Below are 15668 nucleotides of genomic sequence, written 5' to 3'. Positions count from 1 at the left end.
ATGAAGGCTTATAAATGGGCTCTATACTGGTTGACACTATTGTGGGCTGAATCGATTGATTTATATATTATTTATATGACTTTTGGAGTGTTTTGTGACTTTGAAACACCTTTGGGAACGATTTTATTACGCCTGGCAGTTGTTTAGACACCTAATCTACTCAGGAAGGCCCCTTCACTCTGGTATGCAGAGGGAGGAGGCCTCATTTTTTGGAAGCAGTGCATGCAGCTTCATGTGAGAGGGTCCTGTGGCCATAAAAACGATTTCAAGAAGGCTTATTTCTGTGGTGAATAACCCCCAAGGAAGGTAAAAGCCGCAGCAAAGGCTGTGGCAGGGACTGTAGTGGGTTTAAACTGGTAAATTGAACAATTAGCTCCGGTTTGCTCATTTAAGGGGTTAGAGACTTTAATTTGGTGTGCAATACTTTCAAAGCAATAAGACACTAGGGTGCAAATTTGTAAAGATCGGATATTTCCTCCATAGTTTTTTCAAAACATTCAGAAATAAAGTGTGTTCTTTTTATTATTTAAAGAGACAGGTAACGGTTTTGTTTAAAACGGTTTATTGCATTAATAGCCTGCCAAAGTCTGGTCTAACATGTCTATACCTTTCAGATAGCATATGTTCTGTGTGTATGGAGGCCAAGGTGGTTCCCCCTTTTAAATGTATGTTCAAATTGTGCCATGGCGTGCCAAACAAAGTAAGGACAGTACTGTCACATTTAATAAGGTTGCCAAGATGATTCTTTAAATGAAGGTAGTGGGGATAGTTCATCATCCTCTCCTTCTGTGTCAACACCAGTTTTGCCCCGGTGCAGGCGACACCTAGTACATCTAGCGCTGCCAATGCTTGTTACTATGCAGCAATTAACTGCAGTAATGGATAATTCTATAGCAAATCTTTTATCCAAACTGCCAGCATTTCCCAGAAAGCGTGATTGCTCAGTTTTAAATACAGAGGATGAGCAAGGTGAGCGCTGACGATAATTTATCTGTATAAACCCTCACACCAGTCTGAATTGCAGTGAGGGAGGGTCTGTCTTGAGGGAGAAATTTCTGATACAGGAAAAGTTTCTCAGCAGGCAGAGCATGATATCGTGGCATTTAAATTTAAGTTAGAACATCTCGCGCCCTGCTTAGGAGGCTGCTAACTACTCTTGATGATTGTGACTCTTTGGTGATTCCAGGGAAATTGTGCAAAATGGACAAATTCCTAGAGGTCCCTGTGCACGCTGATGCCTTTCCGATACCCAAGAGGGTGGCGGACTTAGTGACCAAGGAGTGGGAGAAGCCAGGTATACCTTTTGTCCCACCTCCTATATTTAAGAAATGTTCCCCATTGTTCGACCCCAGAAGGGACGCATGGCAAACAGTCCCTAAGGTTGAGGGGGCAGTTTCTACGTTGGCCAAGCGCACAACTATTCCCATATGAGGACAGTTTGTGCTTTCAAAGATCCTATGGATAAAAAAATTGAAGGATTGCTTAAAAAGATATTTGTTCAGCAAGGTTTCCTTCTCCAACCAATTTCGTGCATTATTCCTGTCACCACGGCGGCGTCTTTTTGGTTCGAGGAACTAGAAAATTCGCTCCATAAGGAGACTCCATATGAGGAAGTCATGGACAGAATTCATGCACTAAAGTTTGGCTAATTCCTTTATTTTAGATGCCGCTTTTCAATTGGCTAAATTAGCGGCGAAAAATTCAGGTTTTGCTATAGTGTGGCGTGCAGAGCGGCTTTGGCTAAAATCTTGGTGGCGGATGTGTTCGTCCAAGAACAAAACTGCTTAATATTCCTTTCAAGGGTAAGACCCTTTTTGGGCCAGAATTGAAGGAGATTATTTCAGACATCACTGGGGGAAAGGGCCATGCCCTCCCACAGGATAGGCCTTTCAAGGCTAAGAACAAATCTAATTTTCGTTCCTTTCGCAATTTCAGGAACGGACCGTCTCCTAACTCTGCAGCCTCTAGACAAGAGGGTAATGCTTCCCCAGCCTAAACCAGCATGGAAACCCATGCAAGGCTGGAACAAGGGTAAACAGGCCAAGAAGCATGCTGCTGCTACCAAGACAGCATGAAGGGGTAGCCCCCCGATCCGGGACGGATCTAGTAGGGGGCAGACTTTCTCTCTTTGCTCAGGCTTGGGCAAGAGATGTTCCGGATCCCTGGGCACTAGAAATAGTCTCTCAGGGGTATCTTCCAAGGGGAAGGTTCCACATGTCTCGCTTATCTTCAGACCAGATAAAGAGACAGGCATTCTTACATTGCGTTAGGAGACCTATTAAAGATGGGAGTGATCACACCCAGTTCCACAGCGGAACAAGGTCTGGGGTTTTACTCAAACCTTTTCGTAGTTCCCAAAAAAGAGGGAATCTTTCAGGCCAATTCTGGATTTTAAAAATTCTAAACAAATTCCTCAGAGTTCCATCATTCAAAATGGAAACCATTCGAACGATTTTACCAACAATCCAGGAGGGTCAATACATGACTACCGTGGACTTAAAGGATGCGTACCTACATATTCCTATCCACCAAAGATCATCATCAGTTCCTAAGGTTCGCCTTTCTGGACAAACATTACCAGTTTGTGGCTCTTCCGTTCGGTTCTAGCCACTGCTCACCAGAATTTGCACAAAGGTGATAGGGTCCCTACTAGCGGTTCTAAGACCGAGGGGGCATTGCAGTAGCACCTTACTTAGACGGACATCCTAATCCAAGCGTCGTCCCTTTCCAGATCAAGGGCTCATACAGACATTGTATTAGCTTTTCTCAGGTCTCACGGGTGGAAGGTGAACGTTAGAAAAGAGTTCCCTGTCCCCGTCTACAAAGGGTTCCCTTTCTGGGAACAATAATAGATTCTGTAGAAATTAAGATTTTTCTGACAAAGGTCAGAAAATTAAAACTTCTAAACGCTTGTCAAGTTCTTCAATCTATTCCTCAGCCTTCCATTGCTCAGTGCATGGAGGTATTAGGAACTAATGGTTGCAGCAATGGACGTGGTTCTTTTGCTCGAATTCATCTAAGACCATTGCAACTGTGCATGCTCAAACAGTGGAATGGGGATTATGCAGACTTGTCTCCCCAGATTCAAGTAGATCAGGTAACCAGAGACTCCTCCGCTGGTGGTTGACTCAGGATCACCTGTCTCAGGGAATTGAGTTTCCGCAGACCAGAGTGGGTCATCGTCATGACCGACGCCAGTCTCTTAGGCTGGGGCGCGGTCTGGGAACTCCCTGAAAGCTCAGGGTCTGATGGTCTCTGGAAGAGTCCCTTCTCCCGATAAACATTTTGGAACTGAGAGCGATATTCAATGCGCTTCTGGCCTGGCCTCACCTAGCGAAGGCCAGATTCATAAGATTTCAGTCGGACAACATGACGACTGTAGCGTACATCAATCATCAGGGGGGAACAAAGAGTTCCTTGGCGATGACAGAGGTATCCCAAGATCATCAAATGGGTGGAGGATCACTCCTGCCACCTATCTGCAATCCACATCCCCAGGGGTAGACAACTGGGAGGCGGATTATTTGAGTCGTCAGACTTTCCATCCGGGGGAGTGGGAACTCCACCCGGAGGTCTTTGCCCCAGTTAAATCAACTATGAGGCACTCCAGATATGGGATCTGATGGCGTCTCGTCAGAAACTTCAAAGTATCCTCGATACGGGTCCAGATCCAGGGATCCCAGGGCGACACTGGTGGATGCAATAGTGGCGCCTTGGTCGTTCAATCTAGCTTATGTGTTTCCACCGTTCCCTCTCCTTCCCAGGCTGGTAGCCAGGATCAAACAGGAGAAGGCCCTCGGTGATCCTAATAGCTCCTACGTGGCCAACGCAGGACTTGGTATGCAGACCTGGTGAATATGTCATCGGCTCCACCATGGAAGCTTACCTTTTGAGACAGGATCTTCTAGTACAAGGTCCATTCGAACATCCAAATCCTAGTCTCTCTGCAACTGACTGCATGGAAATTGAACGCCTTGATTCTATCTAAGCGTGGGTTATCAGATTTCAGTTATAGATACTCTGGTTCAAGCCAGAAAACCTGTGACTAGGAAAATTTACCATAAGATATGGCAAAAATATATCCGTTGGTGCGAATCAAGGGATTCTCTTGGAGTAAAATCAAAATTCCTAGGATTCTTTCCTTTCTCCAAGAGGGTTTGGAGAAAGGTCTGTCAGCTAGTTCTCTAAAGGGACAGATATCTGCTCTGTCTGTCTTAAAACCAATTCTTTAAAGGACCATGAACAGCCAAAATTAAATTATCATGGTCCAGACAGAACTTGCAAGTTTGAGACCTCTATTGTTTCTCTTGAAATCTCTGTTCAAACCTAGCTGGTGATTGGTGGATACCACGCATATGCCTCTTTTCGTTGGCTCACCCAGATGTATTCAGCTAGCTACCAGCAGTGCTATGCTATTCTGAAGCTGATTTTAACTGTGTGTTTAACAAACAATTTTAAACACGTAGCTATATGCAAGAAATAGTGCAATAATGAAATACTAATACATCAGATCATTTTCCTTTTGCAGCTTAATTCTCCTATTAATATACAATCTGAAGATATATTTCTTCTCTGTGAATGAGGAGTAAGGTGATCAGTGGCAGATACTGGGCGTATTGATACTCATCCTAGCTTCTGTATCTGGCAGTAATTATTATAAACAAATGAAGTAACACTGCTCTCAGCTTGTCTTCCTAACATGCACCCAGAATATTATTTGGCAGCGTGCCTTGAAAGATTAAATATGATTTCCGACTTTCTAATTAGAAATGCTTTTAATTACTGTTTGTTATTTTTTGGTACTGTTGTTTTGCCCTTTTCCTTCTTCTCCCACATCTTGTGTAACTGCCCTGGGCTGGTTTTAACTTCAGTACTGTGTGGGAGAGAGAGAGCTTTCTCAGGGATTCTGCCCTTCAAGAATGGCTCAGGGACATTTGGCGCAACTGATGTATCCTAAATTTAACGGGGGGGGGGGTTAATGTGGTGTTTCTTTAATTGCTAGAGCCTATTTTATATTATTAACTGTCTACGCACATTTAAAGGTACAGTCTAGCCAAAATTAAACTTTCATGATTCAGATAGGGCATGTAATTTTAAACAACTTTCCAATTTACTTTTATCATCAAATTTGCTTTGCTCTGTTGGTATTCTTTATGGAAAGCTAAACCTAGGTAGGCACATATGCTAATTTCAAAGCTGTTGAACTGCCTCTTATCTCTTATTTGACTTTTTGACAGTTAGCCACTGTTGGTTCATGTGTGTTTTATAGTTAACATTATGCTCACTCCCGTGGAGTTATTTAATAGCCAGCTTTGATTGGCTGAAATGCATGTTTGTCAAAAGAACTAAGATAAGGGGCAGTCTGCAGAGGGCTAAGAAACAAGATAATCACAGAGGTAAAAAGTGTATTAATACAACCGTGTTGGTTATGCAAAACTGCGGAATGGGTGATAAAATGGATTATCTCTTTTTTTTTTAAACAATAAAAATTCTGTAGAAGACTGTCCCTTTTTAAATATAAATGCCCATGCATAAGCAAGATAAGGTATTAATGACTTGTCTTCCTTTTAGGATGCTCTGATCACGACCTCTTCCAGTTCAGCAAGGTAATGTGATTGCCTAAGATAGTAGAATCTTATATTTACAACTGTTGTGTTGTTTGACCCCCTAGACTAGTGGTTTTTAACCTTTTTTTTTGCCTTGGCACACTTTTTTACATTAAAAAATCATGTGGCACACCACCATCCCAAAATGTAAAAAAAATCACACATTGTAGCCTAATACAGCATATATATATATATATATATATACACATACACGCAAACACACACATACTGTATGTATTGTGCTGTTATGCCATGCCTCCTACAAACTACCCCTGCACTGGGAGTAAAAAAACAAGCAAAGTTTAAAAAATATGTCACACTGTTGTCAGTCCGCCGCGGCACACCTGAGGATCTCTCACGGCACACTAGTGTGCCACGGCACACTGGTTGAAAAACACTGCCCTAGACTACCAAATATGTAGATGTCTTAGTCTTGACTCGTGATTTGTGTGGCAGTTTTTCACAGTTATGTGCCCTAATAACAAAATATACATTTTATTTTGATAATTACAAATGTTTGATTTAAAATATGGATTAACGTCTATAGAGACCAATCTTAAATAAAAGGGATATTTGCTGATCTCTGGAGTGTAGGGGATTTGTGGTTGTACTCCCACATGTTCATCCGCTAGGCACATACAGCTGCAGTAGACCACTACCTTTATTCCCATACAGGACTCCATGAACATGCTATGGACACTTTAACATTCTTTTTGCATTGTCCTGCAATCCGAAGAGGCAGGTGAAATGTAATATTGTTTCTGAAAAGAGTATGGGAAGTCCCTATGGCAGCTTTATGCAATGGAGTATAATGGGAAAGATTCACCCTTTTTATAATACACGCAAAACACATATATACCACAGAAATAGGCTGCACTCCCAAACTGGAATGGGTACACTTCCCATGCCACTGGCAAAACTCATAGTCCTGGGTGCTCACCAACACTCACAGACAGTTGCATTTGGTTTCAGGGACTTCAGTAAACTCCAGATGAGCTTGGGTGCAAAGCCCATAAGAAAAAAAATCCTTCTAGAAGACATGGTGCGTGCAAATAATATTCAATGATAAAACACAAGCTGGCAATAGTTTGCAGACCAGTGAGTGCCGGCTTGTTTATATATATATATATATATATAATGCATGCACCTTCATTGTTTAATAAATACTGTTAAGCAAAGTCTAAGATATTTTGTAGAAGTTCACTAGTTTGTGTTCGTCATTAGTTCTAAAATTAATTTGCAGTAGAGTACATCATGCTCTCAGTATTGTTGCTTTGAAGGCAGAATCATCTGACATCCTAACAGTGTATGTATTTTATTTTTATTCCAAGACCCTGTTATGTGTAGACAATCATCGTAACTTTGTATTTTTTTCTTGAAAACCTTATGGTGAAAATGTTTTTATTTTTTTGTTTTTATTTTTTTACTATTTGTAATAATTTGCCTGTTTCCCAACAGCTCTCTCTCAAACTGGCTTATCCCTGCAGTTGCGGTGCTGGTTCTTGCTTTTATGTATCGCTTTTACACTGCAGACAGCCGATCCTCTTGAGAACAAGGTATCTTTCTGGGGCTGCAACCTGCAAGTGTCTTCACACTCAATGAAAATGAGCAGGATTCACACACAAAACATAGGGGCATTTCTTTCCATGCCTCTGCCACAGAAACGCACAACTTCTGATGGGAATCTTCTCATTTTATCTTTTGTGACCAAGTCCTTTTATCCATGCCATGAGCATATTGCTGTTTTATCTACATATACTCTTATGGGACTATTTAATAGAACATCACTGCTGAAATGTGTCAAGAAGCATGTCTTATGTCATCTTTTTATAACCTTCTACTTATTATTTTATCATTCACCTTTAAGATGGAGAATACGGATTATTTCCATAATTGTTTTGCTTGGAAAAAAAGCTTTGTCCCTGTGTCTGGTGGATAGACGTGGTTTAATCAACTAAGTAAAAATTGTACAGTGTTTTAAGCCCAACCTGCTTGTTTTGTGTGAATAACTCTATCTTTTTTAATTTTTTTATCAGATTTATTTTACTGTCAGAACACACTACAATAATTACAGGTGTTTCATATTGCTCCAAGTACAATCTAAAAAAATGGAAGATAATGACTATTGGTATGACACTCACTGGATTTAAACCACACTCTTTATTATGTAGTGACGTTTCGAGGCATTCACCCCTTAGCCCTGTGCATTTCGCAGCTTTGTTAGCTGCGGAATGCGGCGGCCATTTGCGGCCTTCAGCTCTTTTCAGATTTGGATTTCAGCTCTTTTCAGCATTTGCAAGCTTCCAAATGCACAGGCCTTTATTTACATATACATACACACGTACACACACACACACACACACACATATATATATATATATATATATATATATATATATATATATATATATATACACACACAAACATACTGTATGTATGTGTGTGTTTAACTGCCCAGGCCCACTACCCTTCACCTCTTTGCATATGTTTAGCCATTATGAAAACCTTATTGCCCAGTAATTTTTAATACTTTTATTTTAAACCTTAACATATTAAAGGTACAGACTAGTCAATTAAACTTTCATGATTCAGATAGAGCATGTCATTTTAATCAACTGCCCAATTGACTTTTATCATTACATTTGCTTTGTTCCCTTGGTGGTATTTTTTAAAAGCTAAACCTAGCTAGGCTCAAACTGATTTCTAAATCGTTAAAACCCGCCTCTTAGCTCAGAGCATTTTGAAAGTTTTTCACAGTTAGATAGTACTAGTTCATGTGTGTTATATAGATAACATTGTGTTCTCTCCCGTGGAGTTATTTAGGAGTCTGCACTGATAGGCTAAACTGTATGTATGTCAAAAGCACTGAGATAAGGGGGCAGTCTGCAGAGGCTTAGATACAAGGTAATCACAGATGTAAAACATATATTAATATAGCTGTGTTGGTTATGCAAAACTGGGGAATGGGTAATAAAGGGATTATCTATCTTTTTAAACAATAAAAATTCTGGTGTAGACTGTCCCTTTAAGTCCTTTTAATACAACTATTAAAAATATATACTGTTGCTGTACATTTGGGCACAGTGCTTAGACAGCATATATCGACCCACCCCAATCTAAGGCAGTTGGGGCATGAAATAAAACTGTTTAGTGACCATTTTTCCTTTTTTAATTTTGCATAAGTAGTAACATGGGCAACTTGTGTGGCCTTCAACTTTGTGTGGCCTTCAACTTGATAAAAGATATAGTCATTTGAAATATCTGAATTTGCCAGCAGAAACTGCTACCTATACTTATCTTACTGGTCAATACTGCAGTATTTGCTATAGAAAAGCTATGTAGTAGCAGTTGGTGTAGAGAAAAGAGCCCAGGCCATTGAAAAAGTGTTCATGCAGTTACTTTGGCTACAAAAGAACATATTGGCTGCTTGCCTGGGTACATTATATTTTTCAGGGAGTTATTTGCTAAAAAAAAAATACTATTCGAAGGGTACAGAGCATTTCACATTTCCCCACAATATGTCTTTAAATTAATTTTTTAAGTACATTCCCTTACTTTGCAACATGACTAGGATATCTGAAAGCAAAACTCTTTGAAAAGCTCTCAATCTCTTAAACTACCTTTTATGGCTCAAGTAGAGATGCTACTTAATTGGTACTGATGGCAAATGTATATGTATATATATCAGTAGATGGAACAGTTTTGTGATACACACATATATATATATATATATATATATATATATATATATATATATATATATATATATATATATATATATATACGTAGTTCTGGGTTCCAAGCACTCACTGTATTGGTGTATTGTCTGGGTGCTCTCTATGGTAGATAGGTAGAGACTTCAAAGAAAGAAGAGGCACTCACAGGACTTAATGAACATAGTTTTTATTAGTATTTCTTCAATAAAGTTTCAGTCAACGTTTCAAGACTGTTTCTTAGTAATGTACGTACAGTATGTTCAGCTGTGAGATCACTCTATTTCTGCATGCCCCATGTGTGGGGCAGGGCAGAAGATCACTGATGCAGAGAGAAGACACTCTGTGTCCCTCTCTGGATCGGTTTGCGGTGGTGCCGTATGTTTGTGGCGTGGGAGGGTCAGATTGGAGGTGGGTGGGCGGCCCATCGTTGGAGGGGGGAGGAGCGGACGGGACCGCTACACTGCAGAAAAGATTTGCACAGCAAGAGGGAGGGAGTGATCCACTACCTATAGAAAATGTGTTGGGAGAGGGGGCCTTACAGAACATCGCTTGGAGGGGGGAGGAAGGGGGGGGGTGATACACTACAGATTTTTTTTAAAAATAAATATAAAAAAGGTAAAGATTTATAAGAACTGGGTACTGACAGCTGCCAATACCAAAGATGGTGGATACTAGTTAGAGGGGGAAGAGTTAGAGAGCAGTTTGGGGGGATCAGGGATAAGAGGGTAAGGAGGAATCCTGCACTGCAGGAAATAAAAATACCCTAAAACTTCACATTGGCAAACTGTCTGTGTGCCAGTACATATGATGGTGGTGACCAGTGAGGGGGTGAGGAAGGGAAGAGAGCAGTTTAGAAAGGATTAGGGGGTAGGAGGGTAATCTCCACACTATGGCTAAACTTAGCCTTAACCCCTTCACTGACAAGAATTTCAGAAGTGTGTTGCACAGCTGCAATTAATAGCCTTCTAATTGCCTAAAGGCAATGCCATGCATGTCTGCTATTCCTAAACAAAAGGGATCCCAGAGAAGCTTTTACAACCATTTTTGTTTGGACTGCATATGTGATATGCAAATAATTTCAGTGAGAACCCAAAAGTTTATGAATAGTTAACTTTCTCTTGTTAAGTGTATCCAGTCCACGGATCATCCATTACTTATGGGATATTCTCCTTCCCAACAGGAAGTTGCAAGAGGATCACCCACAGCAGAGCTGCTATATAGCTCCTCCCCTCACTGTCATATCCAGTCATTCTCTTGCAAGCCTCAACCAAGATGGAGGTCGTAAGAGGAGTGTGGTGTTTTATACTTAGTTTATTTCTTCAATCAAAAGTTTGTTATTTTTAAATGGTGCCGGAGTGTACTGTTTATCTCAGGCAGTATTTAGAAGAAGAATCTGCCTGCGTTTTCTATGATCTTAGCAGAAGTAACTAAGATCCATGGCTGTTCTCACATATTCTGAGGAGTGAGGTAACTTCAGAGAGGGAATGGCGTGCAGGTTTTCCTGTAATAAGGTATGTGCAGTTAATATTTTTCTAGGGATGGAATTTGCTAGAAAATGCTGCTGATACCGAACTAATGTAAGTAAAGCCTTAAATGCAGTGAGAGCTACTGGTATCAGGCTTATTAATAGAGATGCATACTCTTATAAAAATTTAATATAAAACGTTTGCTGGCATGTTTAATCGTTTTTTTTATATGTATTTGGTGATAAAACTTATTGGGGCCTAGTTTTTTTCCATATGGCTGGCTTGAATTTGGCCTAGAAACAGTTTCCTTAGGCTTTCCACTGTTGTAATATGAGTGGGAGGGGCCTATTTTGCCGTTTTTTTGCACAGCAAAAATTACAGACACAGACATCCAGCTTCTTCCTGCATGATCCAGGACATCTCTGGAGGGCTCAAAAGGCTTCAAAGTGGTTTTTGAGGGAGGTAAAAAGCCACAGTAGAGCTGTGGCAGTTGTTGTGACTGTTTGAAAAAAAAACAAAAAAAAAAAAACGTTTTTGTCTTTTATTATTCCGTTTTGGGTATTAAGGGGTTAATCATCCATTTGCAAGTGGGTGCAATGCTATGCTAACTTGTTACATACACTGTAAAAATTTCGTTAGTGTAACTGCCTTTTTTCACTGTTATTTCAAATTCAAAATTTGTGTTTCTTAAAGGTGCAGTAACGTTTTTTATATTGCTTGTAAACTTGTTTAAAGTGTTTTCCAAGCTTGCTAGTCTCATTGCTAGTCTGTTTAAACATGTCTGACACAGAGGAAACTACTTGTTCATTATGTTTGAAAGCCATGGTGGAGCCCCATAGGAGAATGTGTACTAAATGTAATGATTTCACCTTAAACAGTAAAGATCAGTCTTTAACTATAAAAGAAATATCACCAGAAGATTCTGACGAGGGGGAAGTTATGCCGACTAACTCTCCCCACGTGTCAGACCCTTCGCCTCCCGCTCAGGGGATGCACGCTAATATGGCGCCAATTACATCAGGGACGCCCATAGCGATTACCTTGCAGGACATGGCTGCAATCATGAATAATACCCTGTCAGAGGTATTATCCAGGTTGCCTGAATTAAGAGGCAAGCGCGATTGCTCTGGGGTTAGGAGAAATACAGAGCGCGTAGATGCTGTAAGGGCCATGTCTGATACTGCGTCACAATATGCAGATCATGAGGACGGAGAGCTTCAGTCTGTGGGTGACATCTCTGATTCGGGGAAACCTGATTCAGAGATTTCTAATTTTAAATTTAAGCTTGAGAACCTCTGTGTGTTGCTTGGGGAGGTATTAGCTGCTCTGAATGACTGTAACACAGTTGCAGTACCAGAGAAATTGTGTAGGCTGGATAAATACTATGCGGTACCGGTGTGTACTGATGTTTTTCCTATACCTAAAAGGCTTACAGAAATTATTAGCAAGGAGTGGGATAGACCGGGTGTGCCTTTTTCCCCACCTCCTATATTTAGAAAAATGTTTCCAATAGACGCCACTACACGGGACTTATGGCAGACGGTCCCTAAGGTGGAGGGAGCAGTTTCTACTTTAGCAAAGCGTACTACTATCCCGGTTGAGGACAGTTGTGCTTTTTTCAGATCCAATGGATACAAAATTGGAGGGTTACCTTAAGAAAATGTTTATTCAACAAGGTTTTATTTTACAGCCCCTTGCATGCATTGCGCCTGTCACGGCCGCGGCGGCATTCTGGTTTGAGGCCCTGGAAGAGGCCATCCATACAGCTCCATTGACTGAAATTATTGACAAGCTTAGAACACTTAAGCTAGCTAACTCATTTGTTTCTGATGCCATTGTTCATTTGACTAAACTAATGGCTAAGAATTCCGGATTCGCCATCCAAGCGCGTAGGGCGCTATGGCTTAAATCCTGGTCAGCTGACGTGACTTCAAAGTCTAAATTACTCAACATTCCTTTCAAGGGGCAGACCTTATTCGGGCCCTGTTTGAAGGAAATTATTGCTGACATTACTGGAGGTAAGGGTCACACCCTTCCTCAGGACAGGGCCAAAGCAAAGGCCAAACAGTCTAATTTTCGTGCCTTTCGAAATTTCAAGGCAGGTGCAGCATCAACTTCCTCCGCTTCAAAACAAGCGGGAACTTTTGCTCAATGTAAGCAGGCCTGGAAACCTAACCAGTCCTGGAACAAAGGCAATCAGGCCAGAAAGCCTGCTGCTGCCTCTAAGACAGCATGAAGGAACGGCCCCCTATCCGGCGACGGATCTAGTAGGGGGCAGACATTCTCTCTTCGCCCAGGCGTGGGCAAGAGATGTTCAGGATCCCTGGGCGTTGGAGATCATATCTCAGGGATATCTTCTGGACTTCAAAGCTTCCCCTCCACAAGGGAGATTTCATCTTTCAAGGCTATCTGCAAATCAGATAAAGAAAGAGGCATTCCTACGCTGTGTGCAAGACCTCCTAGTTATGGGAGTGATCCATCCAGTTCCGCGGATGGAACAAGGACAGGGTTTTTATTCGAATCTGTTTGTGGTTCCCAAAAAAGAGGGAACCTTCAGACCAATTTTGGATCTAAAGATCTTAAACAAATTCCTCAGAGTTCCATCTTTCAAAATGGAAACTATTCGGACCATCCTACCCATGATCCAAGAAGGTCAGTACATGACCACAGTGGACTTAAAGGATGCCTACCTTCACATACCGATTCACAAAGATCATCATCGGTTTCTAAGGTTTGCCTTTCTAGACAGGCATTACCAATTTGTAGCTCTTCCCTTCGGGTTGGCTACAGCCCCGAGAATCTTTACAAAGGTTCTGGGCTCACTTCTGGCGGTTCTAAGACCGCGAGGCATAGCGGTGGCTCCGTATCTAGACGACATCCTGATACAGGCGTCAAGCTTTCAAGTTTCCAAGTCTCATACAGAGATAGTTCTGGCATTTCTGAGGTCGCACGGGTGGAAAGTGAACGAGGAAAAGAGTTCTCTATCCCCACTCACAAGAGTCTCCTTCTTAGGGACTTTTATAGATTCTGTAGAAATGAAAATTTACCTGACGGAGTCCAGGTTATCAAAAATTCTAAATGCTTGCCGTGTTCTTCACTCCATAAACAAGAGGAAGTGTAAAGGGACTAGATAGCGCTGGTTGCTTAGAGTGAATATATATTACAAATGATACAATTGATAATTAAAAACATAAATGCATTCTCAAACAAATAGATAAATATAAAAATATTTCATGTGTTGGAAATAAAAAAGAAACAAATAATAATATACAAAAAATAGGGTATATACAAGAGTATAGGTGAAACTGAGATAGAACGCCCCACTGGTGATAATGGCTATATAAGAAGTGCAAACTTACAAAAACAAACCTCAATCTTATGAGGTAAGTGATCCGCACAGCAAAGGATTCCTCTTATGGTAAACAGCTTTCCTCCTGAGGTGTGAAAGAAACTTCAGTAGATCGATAGTTGATATTCCCTCTGCCTCTTTAAGTATGGTTCCTCTGGTAGTATGGGGGAGTTCTCCAGCCGTATATATATAGGAAAAAAAGAGACTCAAATAGTGTGATATTGTATTTAAAAAACAACACACTTTATTTCTTAAAAACACACACTCTCACAAATGCCTGCATACACTTAGAATCCTCAGTGATATGAGGTATTTGCAAAGATATTAGGTTCGTTAGTGTATGCAGAGGAAATGTCCCTCTCTGCACGCACCAGAATAGACTTTTACACTCTCCAATAGAACAAAGGCAAGCCTTTGGTAAAAGCAAACCAGGGCTTCCAGTGTTGTAAATCAGTCCGTTCTCCTTTTCAGTTATAGTCTAACGCGTTTCAAAGGCTTAAAAATATATCCTTCTTCCTCAGAGACCGGTCCTTTACACATGTCCTTAGCGCCCTAATACTTCTCCCACTTCTTGTTCTTTATATATATATATATATATATATATATATATATATATATATATATATATATATATATATATACATACACAGTATATATATATATATGTGTGTGTGTGTGTTTTTGTTTGTTTTTTTTTACGTTTTTTTTAACTAATTTTCTCCAACATTGGTGTGTCCGGTCCACGGCGTCATCCTTACTTGTGGGAATATCTCTTCCCCAACAGGAAATGGCAAAGAGTCCCAGCAAAGCTGGCCATGTAGTCCCTCCTAGGCTCCGCCCACCCCAGTCATTCTCTTTGCCATCTCCACGGAGATGGTTAAGAGTTTTTGGTGTTTACAGACCTTTGACTCCTCCCTGGAGTCTAAATCTAGTTCTTTCAGTTCTTCAAGGGGTTCCGTTTGAACCTTTACATTCCATAGATATTAAGTTACTATCTTGAAAAGTTTTGTTTTTGGTTGCTATTTCTTCTGCTAGAAGAGTTTCAGAGTTATCTGCTCTGCAGTGTTCTCCGCCCTATCTGGTGTTCCATGCAGATAAGGTGGTTTTGCGTACTAAGCCTGGTTTTCTTCCAAAGGTTGTTTCTAACAAGAATATTAACCAGGAGATAGTTGTACCTTCTTTATGTCCGAATCCAGTTTCAAAGAAGGAACGTTTGTTACACAATTTGGACGTAGTCCGTGCTCTAAAATTCTATTTAGAGGCTACAAGAGATTTCAGACAAACATCTTCTTTGTTTGTTGTCTATTCTGGTAAAAGGAGAGGTCAAAAAGCGACTTCTACCTCTTTCCTTTTGGCTTAAAAGCATCATCCGATTGGCTTATGAGACTGCCGGACGGCAGCCTCCTGAAAGAATCACAGCTCACTCCACTAGGGCTGTGGCTTCCACATGGGCCTTCAAGAACGAGGCTTCTGTTGACCAGATATGTAAGGCAGCGACTTGGTCTTCACTGCACACTTTTGCCAAATTTTA

The 15668-nt window shown here is 40.8% G+C and overlaps 1 protein-coding gene across 2 annotated transcripts in view; it reads left to right on the top strand.

Moving 5' to 3' along the window:
* The window catches only part of LOC128646058 (cytochrome b5), a 168281-nt gene extending 160688 nt beyond the window's left edge, over positions 1-7593 (top strand). For both annotated transcript variants that reach the window (XM_053699481.1, XM_053699480.1), the window contains 2 exons: positions 5572-5606; positions 7065-7593. In XM_053699481.1, coding sequence (XP_053555456.1) covers positions 5572-5606; positions 7065-7155 — 126 coding nt within the window. In that variant the 3' untranslated portion in view covers positions 7156-7593. The remainder of the gene's footprint in view (positions 1-5571; positions 5607-7064) is intronic.
* The last annotated feature ends 8075 nt before the right edge of the window (positions 7594-15668 follow it).

Source organism: Bombina bombina, chromosome 1 (genome assembly GCF_027579735.1).
Source record: "Bombina bombina isolate aBomBom1 chromosome 1, aBomBom1.pri, whole genome shotgun sequence".
NCBI classification, from domain to species: Eukaryota; Metazoa; Chordata; class Amphibia; order Anura; family Bombinatoridae; genus Bombina; species Bombina bombina.
Note: the sequence above shows the minus strand (reverse complement) of the source record. Positions and strands in the feature narration are given on the sequence as shown.